Source organism: Quercus lobata, chromosome 10 (genome assembly GCF_001633185.2).
Source record: "Quercus lobata isolate SW786 chromosome 10, ValleyOak3.0 Primary Assembly, whole genome shotgun sequence".
Classification (NCBI taxonomy): Eukaryota; Viridiplantae; Streptophyta; class Magnoliopsida; order Fagales; family Fagaceae; genus Quercus; species Quercus lobata.
This window is the reverse complement of record NC_044913.1, coordinates 44,761,223-44,779,588: the sequence shown is the minus strand read 5'-3', so window position 1 is coordinate 44,779,588 and position 18,366 is coordinate 44,761,223. Positions and strand designations below refer to the sequence as shown.

General features: G+C 34.7%; 1 protein-coding gene and 1 pseudogene across 1 annotated transcript; both read right to left on the bottom strand.

Moving 5' to 3' along the window:
• Positions 1-914: 914 nt before the first annotated feature.
• On the bottom strand, positions 915-9,515 carry LOC115963030 (cysteine-rich receptor-like protein kinase 29). Its single transcript, XM_031081913.1, has 9 exons — positions 9,430-9,515; positions 9,074-9,255; positions 4,316-5,634; positions 3,976-4,098; positions 2,730-2,857; positions 2,371-2,581; positions 2,006-2,243; positions 1,724-1,874; positions 915-1,302 (listed from the first exon to the last, which is right to left on the bottom strand). The coding sequence occupies exons 3-9, from the start codon at positions 5,151-5,153 to the stop codon at positions 955-957; spliced, it is 2,037 nt and encodes a 678-aa protein (XP_030937773.1). The 5' UTR covers positions 5,154-5,634; positions 9,074-9,255; positions 9,430-9,515; the 3' UTR covers positions 915-954.
• A 77-nt stretch (positions 9,516-9,592) lies between these two features.
• LOC115964819 lies at positions 9,593-18,278 on the bottom strand (annotated as a pseudogene).
• Between the last annotated feature and the right edge of the window lie 88 nt (positions 18,279-18,366).

Here is an 18,366-nt window from a genome sequence, read left to right as displayed (position 1 = left end):
TCTTTCTCCTTAATTCTAAAACAAAAAACACATTCCAAACATCCACAGTCAATTACATCATTTACAAAACCCACAATCCACGACGTCTGACCTTGACATTAAAATCATAATTGTCATTGTTACTCAATATAAAATGCAGGCCCCCTTCCTTGATTGTAGCCAATTCATACGGGTTAGAATTAGATGAGACACAATGTTAGAGCTAGGTAGGTGTTGTTGAAAGATTGAAGGTAAATAACATCATTTTTGGTCTGTATGTATTTGATATGGAATGACATGAAATGTTGTGTGTAGGTATATATAAAAGGGTAGAAGTGCAAGAAGTGAAAATGATGATTTAAAATGCAAATAGTTTTGTGTATGTGTAAGGGATAAAAAGTCTTGAAATATTGAACCAAATGATACAAAAAATATTTATTGTTTAATTAGAAAAGTCTTGAAACATTGAACTAAATAAAACAAAAAGTCAATATTTAATTTGTTCTTATCTATGATGTGTGGCATATGAGAATATTATTTCAATTCTCTTCGCATAGAATACGCCACTTAGCAGAACCTTTTGCTTTCCCACATTAAGTCTCTGCTCTTATATATATATATATATATATATATATATATAAGCAGAGGCTTCATGTGAGAAAGTATAAGGTATATTAATGGGCTAAAAAAACCCCATATTGAGACCTATGTTTTTGCATTAGAAGCTTCCATTGGATGCAAAACACATGAGGAAAAGTGAATCAAGCATAGTGCTTGAGGACTTTGGCAATGAAACACCATAATACAATAAACAATCCCAAACTATTTATTTTTGGGGTCACTAAATAATACAGGTTTTGAAAAGAATGCTAAGTTGTTAATGTATTAATAACTCATACATTGTGTATTCTTCAATTAAAAAAAAAAAAAAAAAAGAAGGAAAATAGTAGTATTACATTTCAAATTCATTAAACATTAGCGAGGAGATAGCTCTGTGATTGACACCTCATTTATCGAAGCTTTGACAAAATTACTTTTAGATTGATTTGACTCTATCACCCTTGTATCATTCTCCCATTGCAAGCGAATGTTTGATTCAGTACCACTATTCATAAGAAATGCTGGTTCTAATGGTATTGGTAGAGTAATAGTGTATCTATCAAGCATGAGAATAACGGATGCTATAGTTGGTCTATTAGCTACATTTTGTTGAACACATAGTAATCCAATATGAATACATCTCATTATTTCAGTTGTCGAACCTGCCTTCAATGTGGGATCTATAAGATTTGAAATTATACCCTGTTTCCAATTTTTCCATGCCTGCAAGATAAGTTAAAATGACAAATTAAGTATTTGAGAAAATATTATTTTTTTTTTTTAAAAAGAAATATATTTGGTGTGTATTTCTTCATTTCCTTTAACCTCCTCGTCCTTCATTTGTGCTAGTGCTAGATTCCTATGTATTTGTTATAAAGCCAACTAGCTATACAAGCTACATCAATAATTTGTAATTTTATGGACAATATTAGTGCTATAGGTACAGGCCAACGGGTAGAATAGTTGATACCCCACATCCTAAAGATAAAAGGGTATTGTTTCAAATTTTTTCCACTCCCACTGTGCCATTTAATCCCCTCACTCCCACCCCACCACATGGTGGTATTTGAACATGCAGTCCGACCTACCGCTCTATACTCATGGGGTGTATGTGCCATTAGACCCAAAAAATAAAAATACTTACATAGCTTAGAAGGTTCTTAATATTCTCTCCACTGCAGAAGGAGTTATTCTTTCGTCCACTTATTATCTCTAACACTAGCACACCAAAACTAAAGACATCAGACTTTACTGAGAATTGTCCATGCATTGCATACTCTGGAGACATATATCCACTGCACATTCACAATTATTTTCAACAATATTTATTAGCACTTTCATATTGTTTCTTTTGGTACAATGTAAACATCAAGTATACCTATGTAAGATTGATACTAGATTGTCAAAAAAAAAGTACAATACTTACTAGGTCCCCACAATTCTAATTGTATTGCCTACGCTTTGATCAAGTTCAAACAATCTTGCCGTGCCAAAATCTGAAATTTTTGGATTCATTTCAAAATCTAATAGAATATTGCTTGCTTTGAGATCCCGATGAATAATACGAAGTCGAGAATCTTCATGAAGATAGAGAAGACCTCGAGCAATGCCTATAATTATTTTGTAGCGTCTTCCCCAATCCAGTTGTGCACGCTTGATTGGATCTACACAAAGTCAATCAAATATATTATATTGGACTAAAATGTGAAGGAAATCTATTCACAAAAGACATGTAATCAAAATAAATTACAATGAATATAATTTGAAATAAAGGTAGAAATTAAATCATACCAAAAATGAAGTGGTCAAGACTTCCATTGGGCACAAACTCGTAAATTAAAAGCCTTTCAATTCCTTCCAAGCAAAATCCTAAGAGTCTAACTAAATTTCGGTGTTGAAGCTTGGCCACTAACAAAACTTCATTCTTAAATTCAAGATCTCCTTGTCTTGAATTTTTTGAAAGCCTTTTTACAGCAATAACTTGTCCATCGAAGAGTTTACCCTGAAAATGTATTAGAATAAAACATATTTAACCCTTTGGACTTAACATGTACATCCTGACTACAAACTTTTACAATTTGGGGTTGGGATGGGAGGGAAACTACTTGAACCAATAGTCATCTGTTGCATCACAATAATTTTAGGTTTACCTTGTAAACAACACCAAATCCACCCCGCCCAAGCTTATTTGCATCAGAAAAGTCATCTGTTGCTACTTTAATAGTGCCAAAGCCTAACTGCAAAGATTCCACCCTTCCAATCTCATCCATAGATTCACCTGAACAAGACGTTAGTGCATTATTTAAAAAGCAACACAATTTATGATATGCGCATGCAACAGCAATGACCTTTCAAAAACTAATTATTTATTAAAATCTTCTAGATAGGAAAGTCATGTCTATTAGTATATAACAACTTTTTGTTTGTTTTAGTCAGTGGCAAAGCTAGAATTTTAGTCTAGAGGGGGCAAAATTAAAAAAATATATATATTAAAAGTAAAATTAATCTAAAAAATATTAATCAATAATAATAACAAAACAATGGTAAGAAAATATGAATATATTTCATAGTATAAAAATAAATAAACAAAAATAACCAATTCATAGTCATAGCTACAACAAATTTTACAAATTGATGTGGTAAAAATGTGAGAGTGTTACTTAAACAATATAATGAATATATGTTTGAAATTATTTTTTGTGATTGGTGAGATGCTAATTTGTAAGACATAAGTAGTAAAATTTGTAATATCTCTAACATTACTTAATAATAAAATGCTGTGAAATGTATCACAGTGAAAATGGTGAAAATAAAGACATTAAATAAAAAGGAAAAAGTAGTAAAATAGGTGCAAGATAGACAAAAACTGCTTATGAGAATAGTGAAATGGTGAAAATGTTACATGGTTTGGTAACTTTTTCTTCCTTTCCTTTTCCTGGGTCACTTTCAAGTGGGTGTCCTTTTTTTTTTTTTTTTTTTTTTTTTTTTTTTTTTTCTCAATGTCTCAGGGACTAACTAGAGTAGACTACATATGCAACGATGTTTTAGGAGTCAGAGGGGGCAGGTACCCCCCTCGCCCCCCCGGCTCCGCCCCTGGTTTTAGTGCAAGTCAATTTATTGACGGAGCACACTGACTATTGTTAATTTGTAGTAGCTAAGTACCATTTTAAGAAAAACAAAATAATAAAAAATAATCCCAAATTATGTCGTGATGGGAAATTTGTCCTCATAATATAGACGGAATTTTTTACTCCCACAGATATCACGCATACCTAAGAACTTTAGGAAGCACATCTATGTAACCAAGCCCATAATTTCTGACTTTTTTTGTTATTATCTTAGCAATAATTCATATTTTTGGATAACAAAAAGAAATAAACGAATTATTTTACTTACTTTGTGGTTTCTCCCTTGGTTTCCTGACTCTTAAGTAGATGCAGAAGGATATTATTATTAGTACCACAAAAGAAATAATGGGTACAACTATGATGACTGTTTGAGATTTGTTACTCTCCTTTCCTGCCAAATCCAGAAGCATGTTTACATAAAAAATTCTGACAGATGTATGTTAATTTTCAAGTGGATACATGGGAAAGTAATAAGGACCCTTCATAAAAAGTTGTAAGCTTTTGAACTTATTTGCTTCTATACAGCTTTGTATAGTCTTTTCTTTAAAAAGAAAAACATATTACTATACTTCAATCAACATTCAGCAAAGCAAATAATTCAACGGTACCTTTTGCAGCAGCAGTATTGTTCAATGGTGGAGGAGATACATATGGTACTAGTGGTGGTGGTGGAGACAGTGATGGTGATGATGCATTATCAGCTTTGGCATCATAGAAGAGGTAGACCTCAAACCTAAAATAACAGCTGGGTGTATTAACTCTCCCTCCTTGCTTGGCTCCACAACATCCCGGAATGTATCCAAAAGCCTGAGCCAAACATTCACTGCAATCTTTATCAGATAAATCAGGTGTGCACTGCACAAGTGAATATAGTGTTTGATTGTTTGGTGCTGTTGCATTTCCCTCCGCAAACTTACGAAGAGAACCACCTGCTGCAGCTTGAACTCTTTTGCTATTCAACAAGGTCCCCAGGTCCTGATTGAACTGATCCAAATTACCTGATAAGTTACTTGTGTTCCCCATATCGTAAGCAGGAGTATCTTCCATGATACCAAATATGTTGCGCAATGAGTAGCGTAACATGCAGTAGTCATACCATCCTATTGCTTCCTTCTGATTGGGACAAAGCAGAGGGAGAAGATTTGTGGCGTTATTGAGGCAACTACGGCAAATATCTGGCTTGGCATCTCCTCTACAAAGTCCAAGTGAATATACTTTGTCAGGGCTTTGGCCATAAGAAAATTTGTAGAACCCATAGTCAATTTCTGTGTTGGAGGAGAGGGAGGAGAGGACTTGATTGAGGTTTGCTTTGTAGGTACTGTTGCTTGTGTAGTTACCCTTGTCGTCTGAACAGAAATGGTCTAGGAAGTCTGGCTGAGCAATGGCTTGAGAAACCAGTATGCAAATGGAAACGAGGAAGACAAGTCTTGAAGAAACCATTGCCATGTGTTTAAGGCACCATTGCCATGTGTTTGAGGCAAGACTTGGGTTAAGAAACTTATCATTTAGGCTTTTAGAGAGGGGGCCGAACTATTGACCTGAGTAAAGACTTTGAAGAACAGGAAGTCCTTGATTTTTTTGAGTCATTCAACCTTTTGTTTCTCGATTGCTTTTTTTCCAAACTAACGTGTCCAATTTTTCTATGTAAATATGAGTGCAAGACTGTAAGGGCATAAGAAGAATTGACCAACAGCGCAAGTCCTTTTTGGGAACGTTAATAGTGAACAATATTCCATTGCCACTTGACTTGGTGGGGACTGGCAAGAGAAAAAATGAAATTGACTTCCTTGTTATGATTGGCGCGCGCTTGATCTGGAATTAATATTGGGGAGATTTTTACGCAAACTTTGAAAGTAGCAGTCAACAATACAGGTTTATTGGGCCCAGTGGACACCCATCCCATTCAACACAGCCCATGGAAAGTGATCTAAGAGAATCAACAAGATACAATAAATAATGGGATCAAAAGAAAAGAGAAATAGCAAGTTGAGCAAAAAATTATCTAATTTAAAACATCGCACGGAATTTCTGAAACTTTTCTGAAGGCGGATTTTGATTCATTCTTCATTTTAACGCTTTGATTTCTTTATTAAAATATTATTATATGTTCTGAATTTTAAATCTTGGGTAATATTTTCTTTGTCTGTATTTTTCAAGATGATTCTATTTGTATAACTTAATGTTTTCCAATTTTGTGTGTTTAAATCCCTCTCTCCCAACTAGGGCTGTCCACGAGTTAGGTCATCGAGTTTGGGCTCAACCCCTAGATCCAACCTGATCAAGAGGAACATTTATTAACCCACCACCAATCAAAAAAGTTGATTAGATTAAACAGATCAAGCCTTCAAATGGTAGCAGTCGATTTGGTTGGTGTTGTAGATCTAAAAAATGATAACGATCTGATGAGATAAAGGTGAAAATCCGGTAAAATTTCACTAGATCTAGCGAAAATATCACAAAATCTAGTGAGATGTTGCTAGATTCAATAGAAATAGCCAGATCTAGTTGAGATCTTACTAGAAATAGCTGATAGCTCACTAGATTTAGCAAATCTCGCTGGAAAAAGGGCCTCATAATCAATTTGTTTGAGTTTTTCGGGTTTTAGGGAATGAGATCCGCAACCGACCCACCAACATTGTTTTGTGCAAAAAGAGACCCGCTGCCAATTGCTAGAGTCATGGAGTAGAAATGGCAGTAGACTCAAATCTAGTCAGATTTTTTGAGTGGGTCGGGTCTGTGGGTGAGTTGGACAACCATACCCCGAACTATTTGTATTATAAAAGATAAGAAAGAAATGCCTCGAATTTTTTAAATATATTTTATAACTCATAAAAAATTCTATTAGGCATGATTTTAACATTTGTATCACAATAATAACATTTATTTATAAAATGTCATGTGAATATATAAATCAATAACTACTTTATTTGTAAAAAAATAGATAAAAATATAACTAACTAACTTATTTTTCTATAGAGTAATATAGAAGGAACAAATTTGCTTACCCTACCAGAATTTAAAAGCTAATTGATAGCATTAACCTAAATACTTGATTCCTGAACGTTATATATTTAATTGATTTTCGACATTTAAAAAATTAAAAAAGATATATATATATATATATATATATATATATATATATAGAGAGAGAGAGAGAGAGAGAGAGAGAGAGAAAGAGAGAGAGAGAGAGAGAGAATAATATCTATATCTTGACAGATGCAATTAATAAAACTAAACTTTTATCTTTTCAATGCACACCATTAAACTTTCAAAGCCACATTTTTATCCTATTAAAATAAAATAAAATCCCTCATTACAAATATGATATGGTTATTTAATTATAATATTTATAATTATACAAAGATTACAAGTTAGTTTCTAACGAAGAAAAAACCTTGATATCCAATTTGCTAGTTTCTGATGTGAAATTCTTGTAACAAATAGAGTTGGGTGGGTTGGAGTTCGACTTATTTGGTCTTTAACGTGTCAGCTCAATCCATTATAACTTGCATTTTTTTTTTTCGCATTAGAAAAAACGAAACCCTTGAACTACATAGGCAACCCTCATTTTCTTTATCATGTATTCCATTTCCACCTCTCTAAAAAATAAATAAACAAATAAATAAATAAAAGGTTTTGCAAGTTCCCGAACTACTCCATATTCTATACAGTGATTAATGAACACTATGGGAAGAAAATGTTCAATAAATATATATATATATATATATATATATATGTTTGGTTGAAGGGAAGCTGGAGGGAAAGCAAGGGATGGAAAAGGTGGGAAGGAAAAGAAAAATCCTTTATTTGTTTGGAGAGAAATGGAACGAGGGAAGGGAAAATGCAGAGTTCTCCATAGGGCCAACATTTTCCTTTCCTCCCAAATTGGAAGGAAATAGAGAGAAGAGAGAATCTGTACTAGAGCATGAGGATTTTTTTTCCTTTCCTTTCTCCCTTGCAAACCAAATACTTTGAATGCAAGGTACTCTCATTTCCTTTTCCTTATTTTCGTTTCAACTCTTGACTTTTTTTTCTTTCCCCCCCCCCCCCCCCCCCCCCCCCCCCCCCCCCCTATTTTTCCAAACATTAAATCTTTAACCCCATGCAAAATAAATGTGCTAAAATTACTAACTTAGAATTTCAATCTAGTAAAATGTAACCATGAAAGAGGCTACAACCATCATAAAGAAATGAAACATTACATGATATCATACAACCATATCTTGAATATACATCGAATTAATTTTATACAAAATCCCAATAGCATGGTCATCGAAAACTAAATGAACGATCGAAAAAGTGGAATTGAAATTAGAGATGGAGGGAGATTAGCATATCGTAGTATGGCTAGAGGTTTGGTTGAGTAAGAGTAGAGGCAGAGGCAGAGGGAGAAAGAAAGGATAGATTACACCAATGGCCAACCTATCTTGGGATTTATCGAAATTATACTTCTTCCAAATGTATGTATTAATGATACTTCCCCTTGAGGTCTGTATAAATGTGACAATAAGTGCATGCCTGGCTTTCCTAAAGAAAAATTCTATTTCAAAAAATATTCCTACCAAAACTCTGGAAGAAATGACACTCCACTCCCTTTGGTTATTTTAAATAACACTTTGCCCCTTAAGGTTTGTAAACATGAGTGAATCTTTTTTTTGTAATGAAAAATTCTATTAAGGAAGTAGCACTATGAGAGGGCATTTGGATTTATTGCATTTCAGGAAACCTTGAGGGAGGAGTGTTATTTTGTGAAGCCACAAGGGAGGTTGGTATAATTTACCCAACAATAAAAGACGAACTTATGAAGGTGAGGTAATAGAGAGAGACCAGAGATGGTTATTTGAGATTTTTTTTTTGGTCAATTTGAGAATTGAGATCGACAGTATTTTTGTATCTGTGATCTGTCTGATTGAGGGAAAACAAAATAAAAGGGGGATTTTTTATTTCGAAATATAGGGGATCAACATGTATAACCCACATGTCAACATAACCCAACCTGTCATTTTAGCTAAAAAATGTTATTGAGTGTCTTGGCACTCTCTCAATGAGCATGAAATTACATGTTTACCTTTTTTCCTAATAAAGAAAATTTTCAAAATTGCATTTGGAGTTGAGGATTTATAATAAATGAATTCAATATTGTTTTTAATATAAAGCCCTCTATAAATTTCATCAGCACATGAAGATTTTGAGTTATAGGAAAGAAAAAAAGAAAAGGGAAAAAAAGAGTGAAGTCACTTATGATATTATAAATAATAAAGATTTAGAGTTATAGAAGTTGCTTGTAAGAAAATACTTTCCTTAATGATAAATTATAAATTATGCTTTTGGTAAGATAGGAGGGGGGGAACTAAAGTATATGGTACCTGATTTTCATAAAAAGAAGCACCAGATGATAGTTTCCCACATCCAATACCCTGCTCAAAGTGTCTCAGCTATAAATAAACGCCTCAGGCAACAAAAAGCGGAAACTTGTACTTGAGGCAAAGTACCCCATTAGAAAGTGAAGCAAACAAATTTGTTGAGCTTCTTACTGCCACTCCAATGCCTGCAGTTTTACAATCATGAATCATGTAACAAAAAGAAAAGACAATGAAAAACACTTAGGAAAATCTATTTGAGATTTATTCTTGAGGACCTCAACCCTCAACTTTTATTTCTCTAAAGAGAGGAAGCTTACACAAATTATTGTTAGAAGTCAATTTTTTATATAGCATCTTACCAGTTATTGTCTGTAGATCAGTCCAGAGGGTTTCAGATAGACAAGTTAGCATGGATCTCCACCATTGGTATGTATAATCATTATGTCTTGGAAGGAGAACTTGTGTTTGGGCCTCAAGATTCCATTCTCCAACCAAATTGCACTCCCCATACTTATTTATTTATTTATTAAGTTTTGTAGATTATGAACTATAAGAAGTTTCTCCAAAAAAGGACATATAAATAAGTTTTGTTGGTTATGAACTATAGGACGTTTCTCATAAAAAAGGCATATATGGGACAATAAAAAAGAAATTTTCTATAGATAAACAAACTTCATACCCAAGGCACATTGCTCCCACTTGTGCAAGATCCATGAGAGGTGGCTGGAAGACAGCCTCCCCAATTTGGAAATGTAATATGAAAAAATGTAATTTTCCTTTGTATAAAACAGCGCAAACACTAAAAGTGAGTAACACCAACCTCTAGCACCCATCATGCAAATTGTTAGTTTCTGTAAAACATGGAGATGTTATGAGAATGAATTCACATAGATTTCTTATGATACGACAGGAGTAATCTCATTATTTCATATTTGACAATGATGCCATTGCATTCAATGAACTTTAGAAAGGCTTTCACCTTTGGACTTCACAATGCCATGTTTCTAAAATTTCAAATTGGGTCACTTTCTATAGATCATGCACCTGTCTCTATAAAATTTGTTGAAGTGCAACAACAATGTTTAAGAGAATATGTACATGGCAAAAGCACCAATCTGTTCCATATAAAAATTTCATTCACATGCAATACAAATTTGCATCAACATGTCATTAGAATCTCCAGTGAAATAATACAGATCTTGCTGACATTACTCCATAAATTAAAATTGATTAGATCCATGTTGTGATCTATATTGAAATAGGCCATTTTGTGAGAAAGAAAGTATTTCCAATCATCAATGAGACCAAACAGTCAATTAAATTCAAATTCATGTGACTACATTCCCAGGCAAGAGTGGGGGGAAAAGTGTGATAATTTGTAGGTGTGTTTGTCACTGTCTATGCATGTATTGTCATCATCAGTGTCAAAGCTGCACAAGAAAGAAGATAGAACCAACACCTCAGAAGTCCTTATCACAATCGAAGGCTATCTGCAGCAAAAAATGGGTTCTAGTAACACATCATGCATTGTATTCAATAACCAACTTTAGCTGTATACAACACAGCTGCATCATGAATGACATGATTTTACTAAAAGCTAGCAACAAGAATGGTGAATTTATTTACATTGAATGATGAAAGAACAAGATATACATAGTCACTACCATCTAGGTCACAGAAGAATACTAAAGAATAAACTGACCTTGACAAATTCAATGGAAGGTATTGCAGAAGTAAATCAGTTTTAGTAGCACTGACTCGCATCATACCTGAAGGGGATAAAATATGGCCTGACGGGCTTGATTTAATGGGCATGATGGATCCAGGTCCGTGGGCCAACGGAGTGCTAGCCCCAACTTGCGCCAAGGCCCAGCATGGATAGATACAGCAAAAACCCTGGATAAAGAGTACTTGCTGCCTACGCTTGAATCATCCTAGAATCCCAAAGACAATAGGAATCCTGGCACAAAAGGAATTCCGGAAGATACGCGCGCCGAAGGAAGATCTCCTCTACAAGGAAAAGTCTTACTCACCACATTTTTACTATTCAAGTATAGTCCTATAAGGAAAATACTTCAAGGCCAAGGAAGAAGTGCCAGCCTCCTACTACTATAAAAGCCCCAATGCTTTCACAAATCAAGGTACGCATAATTTACCCTCTCTAGCACTCTAGAGTTCTAAGAATAGTTCTAACTTGATCTTCGGAGGGTGTTTGGCCGGCACCACACCGGTGCTCTCTGTTAGGTCTTTTCTTTTCTGTTGTGCAGGTGCTACTTCGAGCGCGCAAGTACTGTGTGACTTATTGGTGATTTTTTCGACATCATCATTACCCAATAAGCCGTGTCAGCTGTAAGCAACGGTGCACAATGTAAATGCAAATAAGGATAAAGAAGACATTTTTTCTTTGTTAAGAATCTTGTTTCGATTGGTTTTTGTTAAGAAGTTAAAGAGAGCTCACCAACTTTATGAGACTGAAGAAGTAAATCAATTTTAGCAACACTAACTCTTATCATACCTAATAAGCCGCATCAGCTGTAAGCAATGGTGCACAAAATAAACACAAATAAGGACAAATAGGACCTTTTTGTTTGTTTAGAAGTTTTTTCAATTGGTTTTTGTTAAGAAGTTAAAGAGAGCTCACCAACATTATGAGAATGAATAATTGAAAGGCAAAATATTTCCCTCAAGCTTTATTTCAGCTTCTAGTTGCAAGGTACTCTCATTTCCTTTTCCTTCTTTTCATTTCAACTCTTGACTTCCCCCCCCCCCCCCCCCCCCACTTTTCCAAACATTGAGGATTTTTTTCCTTTCCTTTCTCCTTTGCAAACTAAACACTTTGAATGCAATATTCTATTTCAAAAAATATTCCTGCCAAAACTCAAGAGGAAATGGCACTCCACTCCCTTGGTTATTATAAATAACACTCTACCCCCTTAAGGTTTGTGAACAAGAGTGAATCTTTTTTAAAAAAATGAAAAATTCTATGAAGGAAGTAGTACTATGAGAGGGCATTTGGATTTATTGCATTTATAGAAACCTTGAGGGAGGTGTGTTATTTTGTGAGACCACAAGGGAGGTTGGTATAATTTACCCAACAATAAAAGACGAACTTATGAAGGTGAAGGAATAGAGAGAGACCAGAAGTGGTTATTTGAGATTTTTTTTTTGGTCAATTTGAGAATTGAGATCGACAGTATTTTTGTATCTGTGATCTGTTTGATCGAGGGAAAACCAAATAAAAGGGGGATTTTTATTTCGAAAAATAGGGACCAACATGTTTCACCCACATGTCAACCCAACCCAACCTGTCATTTTAGCTAAAAAAAAGTTATTGAGTGTCTTGGCACTCTCTCAATGAGCATGAAATTAGCTGTTTACCTTTTTTTTCTAATAAAGAAAATTTTCAAAATTGCATTTGGAGTTGAGTATTTATAATAAATGAATTCAATATTATTTTTAATATAAAGCCCTCTATAAATTTCATCAGCACATGAAGATTTTGAGTTATAGGAGAGAAAAAAAGAAAGGGGAAAAAAAAAAGAGTGAGGCCACTTATGATATTATAAATAATAAAGATCTAGAGTTATAGAAGTTGCTTGTAAGAAAATAATTTCCTTAATGTTAAATTATAAATAAAGCTTTTGGTAAGATAGGAGGGGGGGAAAAACTAAAGTATATGGTACCTGATTTTTGTAAAAAGAAGCACCAGATGATAGTGTCCCGCATCCAATACCCTGCTCAAAGTGTCCTAGCTATAAATAAACGCCTAAGGCGACAAAAAATGGAAACTTGTACTTGAGGCAAAGTACCCCATTCGAAAGTGAAGCAAACAAGTTTGTTGAGCTTCTTACTGCCACTCCAATGCCTGCAGTTTTACAGTCATGAATCATGTAACAAAAAGAAAAGACAATGAAAAACACTTGGGAAATTCTATCTGAGATTCATTCTTGAGGACCTCAGCCCTCAACTTTTATTTCTCTAAAGAGAAGAAGCTTACATAAATTATTGTTAGAAGTCTATTTTTTATATAGCATCTTACCAATTATTGTCTATAGATCAGTCTAGAGGGTTTCAGATAGCCGAGTTGGCATGGATCTCCACCATTGGTATGTATAATCATTATATCTTGGAAGGAGGACTTGTGTTTGGGCCTCAAGATTCCATTCTCCAAACAAATTGCACCCCCCACCCTTTTTTATTTATTTATTAAGTTTTGTAGGTTATGAACTATAAGAAGTTTCTCCAAGAAAGGACATATAAATAAGTTTTGTTGGTTATGAACTATATGAAGTTTCTCATAAAAAAGACATATATGGGACAATAAAAAAGAAATTTTCTGTAGATAAACAAATTTCATACCCAAGGCACATCGCTCCCACTTGTGCAAGGTCTATGAGAGGTGGCTGGAAGACAGCCTCCCCAATTTGCAGATGTAATCTGAAAAAATGTGATTTTCCTTTGTATAAAACAGCACAAACGAACTAAAAGTGAGTAACACCAACCTCCAGCACCCATCATGCAAATTGTTAGTTTCTGTAAAACATGGAGATGTTACGAGAATGAATTCACATAGATTTCTTATGTGAATTCATATTTGACAACAATGCCATTGCATTCAACAAACTTTAGAAAGGATTTCACCTTTCGACTCCACAGTGCCATGTTTCTAAAAATTTTAAATTGGGTCACTTTCTATGGATCATGCAACTGTCTCTATAGAAGTTGTTGAAGTGTAACAACAATGTTTAAGAGAATATGTACATGGCAAAAGCACCAATCTGTTCTATATAAAAATTTCATTCACATGCAATACAAATTTGCATCAACATGTGACATGTCATTAGAATCTCCAGTGAAATAATACAGATCTTGCTGACATTACTCCATAAATTAAAATTGATTAGATCCATGTTGTGATCTATATTGAAATAGGCCTTTTGTGGGAAAGAAAGTATTTCCAACCATTAATGAGACCAAACAGTCAATTAAATTCAAATTCATGTGACTACATTCCTAGGCAAGAGTGGGGGAAAAGTGTGATAATTTGTAGGTGTGTTTGTCAGTGTCTATGCATGTATTGTCATCATCAGTGTCAAAGCTGCACAAGAAAGAAGATAGAATCAACACCTCAGAAGTCCTTATCACAATCGAAGGCTATCTGCAGCAAAAAATTGGTTCTAATAACACATCATGCATTGCATTCAGTAACAAACTTTAGCTGTATACAACACAGTTGCATCATGAATGATATGATTTTACTAAAAGCTAGCAACAGGAATGGTGGATTTATCTACATTGAATGATGAAAGAACAAGATATACATAGTCACTACTGTCTAGGTCACAGAAGAATACTAATGAATAAACTGACCTTGACAAATTCAATGGAGGGTATTGCAGAAGTAAATCAGTTTTAGTAACACTGACTCGCATCATACCCAATAAGCCACGTCAGCTGTAAGCAACAATGCACAATGTAAATGCAAATAAGGATAAAGGAGACATTTTTTCTTTGCTAAGAATCTTGTTTCGATTGGTTTTTGTTAAGAAGTTAAAGAGAGCTCACCAACTTTAAGAGACTGAAGAAGTAAATCAGTTTTAGCAACATTGACTCGCATCATACCCAATAGGCCGCATCAGCTGTAAGCAATGGTGCACAAAATAAACACAAATAAGGATAAATAGGACCTCTTTTTTTTTAAAGAAGTTTTTTCAATTGGTTTTTGTTAAGAAGTTAAAGAGAGCTCACCAACTTTATGAGAATGAATAATTGAAAGGCAAAATATTTCCCTCAAGCTTTATTTCAGCTTCTAGTTGCTTCAAACAGTCAATCGAAGATGTCCATATTTTTTTTATACTCTTTTTTATACTCATTTCATTGCGATGCAAATTATGCAATAGCTATCACCTCCTAGGAATTTCATGTGTGCATCAAGAGTTTCCACCAATGTAGTCATTATCTGAACCAAAACTTTAACATACACCATTATGCTATCACATCAACCTTGAGAAAAAAATATAGATATGCTCAAAAGCCTAATTTCTGGAAGATGTATCTTCTTGTTGAAGCCAATGGATATCCTGCTCAAAGAAAGGAGAAATAAATAATGATAAAAAGAAGAAGAAATTATTAGACAAGTAACTCGACACCTATTTATTCTTAAACAGGTTTCACCACAATACAAGGGACAACTAAAATTTTCAGCAACACTGTTTCCGAAGTAACAGCTTCTTTTGTCTTTTCACAAAGCAAGCACAATTTATCACTTAAAACAACAAAATAGTTTTCGATGTCTCACTTTTAGTGCCACCTACTAAAATGTAATTTACTTGAAAGAGAATCATTAATATGTGGGCAATGGTAAAACTCAAGTGAGACCTTCCACCAGTGCCACAATATTAACGCATGCAATTTATACAGCAGGATGCCCCCTCAACCAAAGTGGTTTTAGCTTTCCTGAAGTAGCTTATCCTACTACAATATTATAAATATCCAAAAGTCTCCTAAGTAATACTTCCCAAGCAGTTTTCATTCTTCTTAGACTACAATCAGTTGGAAAAAAAGGCCGAGGAGAAATAAAGAAGAAAACAGTGGTCTCTTTACATCTATTTGCATTTATGCCAAAAATTCTATTAAGTGTCACTCTGGTCAACTAACCTTTACATGCTAAACCCAGTTTTTCCATTTACAGACCCAAAACATGCAGGATATTAAAGAACCAACATATAAACTTTCATTATTGAATTTAGTCAGGGATTTGCTCAAACCTAGATATTCTTTTTCTTTTTGGCTATATACTCAAACCAAAATAAGTAGATAACTAAGAAGATGCAATGACAGACAGCTAGTCTCCAGTACAGCAAGAAAACCAGCTTTCATCATTCAATTCAATGTAGTTAGATATCATTATCCCACAAAACAAAAGATGGCAAACAGATATTCTCCTAAAGGGTGCAAATTCATGATCCCATAATTATTTTAATTTGGAGTAATTTTCTCTCATATCTTGCAAATTTTAAGTAGAAACCAATTTCACAACCAAATGGATAGACACTATACATCTGACAAAATTTTGAGAACTGACAACTTCAATAAGCAAAAACATGATTTGTTTCCATAATGTATACCAAAGCTTGAGCAAAGAAAATGTAGATAGGGAGAGACTGACCATCTGACATATGCTATCTGACAGTTGAAGTGCTTCTTCCCACTCGTTAATATTGATGAGCCCTTTAATAAGGTGAATGAATGTGCTCAGCTCTGCAACACCACCCATCCTTACCATATCTGTGTACAGCTCAAAAGCCTAAACGACTTTACCTGCACGGGAGAGGCTCTCAATCAAAGAAGTATACATATTCTTGCTGGCAGCTTTTAAAGGGAAAAATGATGGAATATCTTCATGCAGCTCCAGAGCTAATTCTAATCTCCCAGCCTTAATAAAACTGTCAATCAGTATTCTGTATACTGGAACGATAGGAACAGAATCATTCTCACTGATCTCATCTAGAAGCCCAAGTGAGATAATAAACTCTCGGTTGAAACCTTCAATGACCTTACGGTAGCTTGATATATGCCTTGGCCAATATGTTTGTTTCATTTCATCCAAGAGTTTATGAGCCTCATCCAGAAGGCCAGTGGCACAACAGTGATTTCTAAGAACTCTGTAGGTGACAAAATTTGGAGCACAACCCTTTGAGCCCATTTCTCTCAAGAGATCAAGACATTTTTTGACTTTACTCACTTTCCCAAAGCCATCTATCATTGCAGTATACGTCACAACATTTGGATAACACCCCTTTTCTTCCATCATTAGCACAAGCTTATAGGCTTCATCTGTCTTTCCAACTTTACAGAGGCCATCAATCATCTCTGTGTATATGACAACATTTGGTGCACAAGAATTTTCTAGCATTTTGGACAAGACTTTCAAAGCAAGATCCAGTCTTTTATCCTTAAACAACATGTCAATCTAAGAGCTGTAAGTATAGACATTAGGACTATATCCATTCTCTGACATCTTAGCAAACACCTCTTGTGCATCATCTAGCTTCCCGGACTTGCAGAATCCATCTACAAGAGCATCATGCACGATATGGTTTGGCTCACAGCCTTCCACTGACATAGCATCCAACAGGTTACGGGCCTCTTTGACCTTGTGAGCTTTGCACAAACCTTAGGAATGCAACCTTCAGAACTCATAATCTCAAACAGATCATTAGCATTGGAAAGTTTCCTAGCAATACCGTTCCTCTTTATTTCATCAAACAATAAAAAGGCCTTCTCTACCTTGGAGGCATTACACAAAAAGCCAATCACTTTAGCATAGGTACTAGTATCAGGTATGAATCCCTTACTCATCATTTCACGAATAACAGTATATGCCCTCTCAAATTTTCCAGCACCACAAAGACATCGAGCAAAATTGCTGACATTGACCTTATTCAATACGACCCCTACATCAAGCATCTCACCATAAGCTTTCTCGGCCAACTCTAAAACATCTGAGCTTGGTAATTCTTCATTGCCGCATATACCACCAATCAAGATATTGTAAACCACATAACCTGGCTGGCAACTGCATTGACCATTTTCTTAAGCAACTTATAGGCATAAGAATAATCTCCTGATCTGCAAAAGGCATGAACAAGAGAATTAAAAATCTTAGGACTAGGATAACAACCTTCTGTGATCATCATACTAAGAATTCTCTACACCTACCAAGCTGTCTTTTCCTCAAACACCCACAAAGCAAAGTCCTATATGTCACAATATTAGGAATACAAGAACTAGTCCGCATTCTGTTAAAGAAATCCATAGCTTCCTCGAAAAGAGAAGCTTCACACAACCCAGATATCATCTTTGTATAAAGAACTGTGTTGGGCACAATTTCTTCCTTCTCAAACAGCGAGAGAGCTTCTCTCCACCTCCCCGCTTTGCAGAGAGATTGCGCAAAACAACCTAAGGTAAACTCATCCATAATAAACCCTGAACTCGACATCTCCCTATGAATCAGATAAGCCGTGTCCAACCGATCAGCTTTAAGAAACACTTGAACCAATGCATTATACGTCCATCTCGTGGGCTTGTACCCAAAATCTTTAAGCCTCCCAAGCTCCTCCAATGCTAAATTCCACAACCCATTTCGGCAACACTTTTGAATCAAAAAATTAAGGCGAAGACAAGGTCTTTTAAAGACAATTGTTTTGAGTTAATCTAAAGGTATTCACAAAACATGATTTGAATTAAAACTTTTACTATAGCTTCTATGGTTTTAAAAACTATACCAATCAAAG

Excerpts from the sequence above, each read along its gene's own strand:
- LOC115963030 (XM_031081913.1), bottom strand. The coding sequence starts at position 5,153 with ATGGCAATGGTTTCTTCAAGACTTGTCTTCCTCGTTTCCATTTGCATA. Across the intron at positions 2,582-2,729 it reads GATTTGGTGTTGTTTACAAG|GGTAAACTCTTCGATGGACA; the intron begins GTAAACCTAAAA and ends ATACATTTTCAG. Across the intron at positions 1,303-1,723 it reads TTAAGAACCTTCTAAGCTAT|GCATGGAAAAATTGGAAACA; the intron begins GTAAGTATTTTT and ends CTTATCTTGCAG.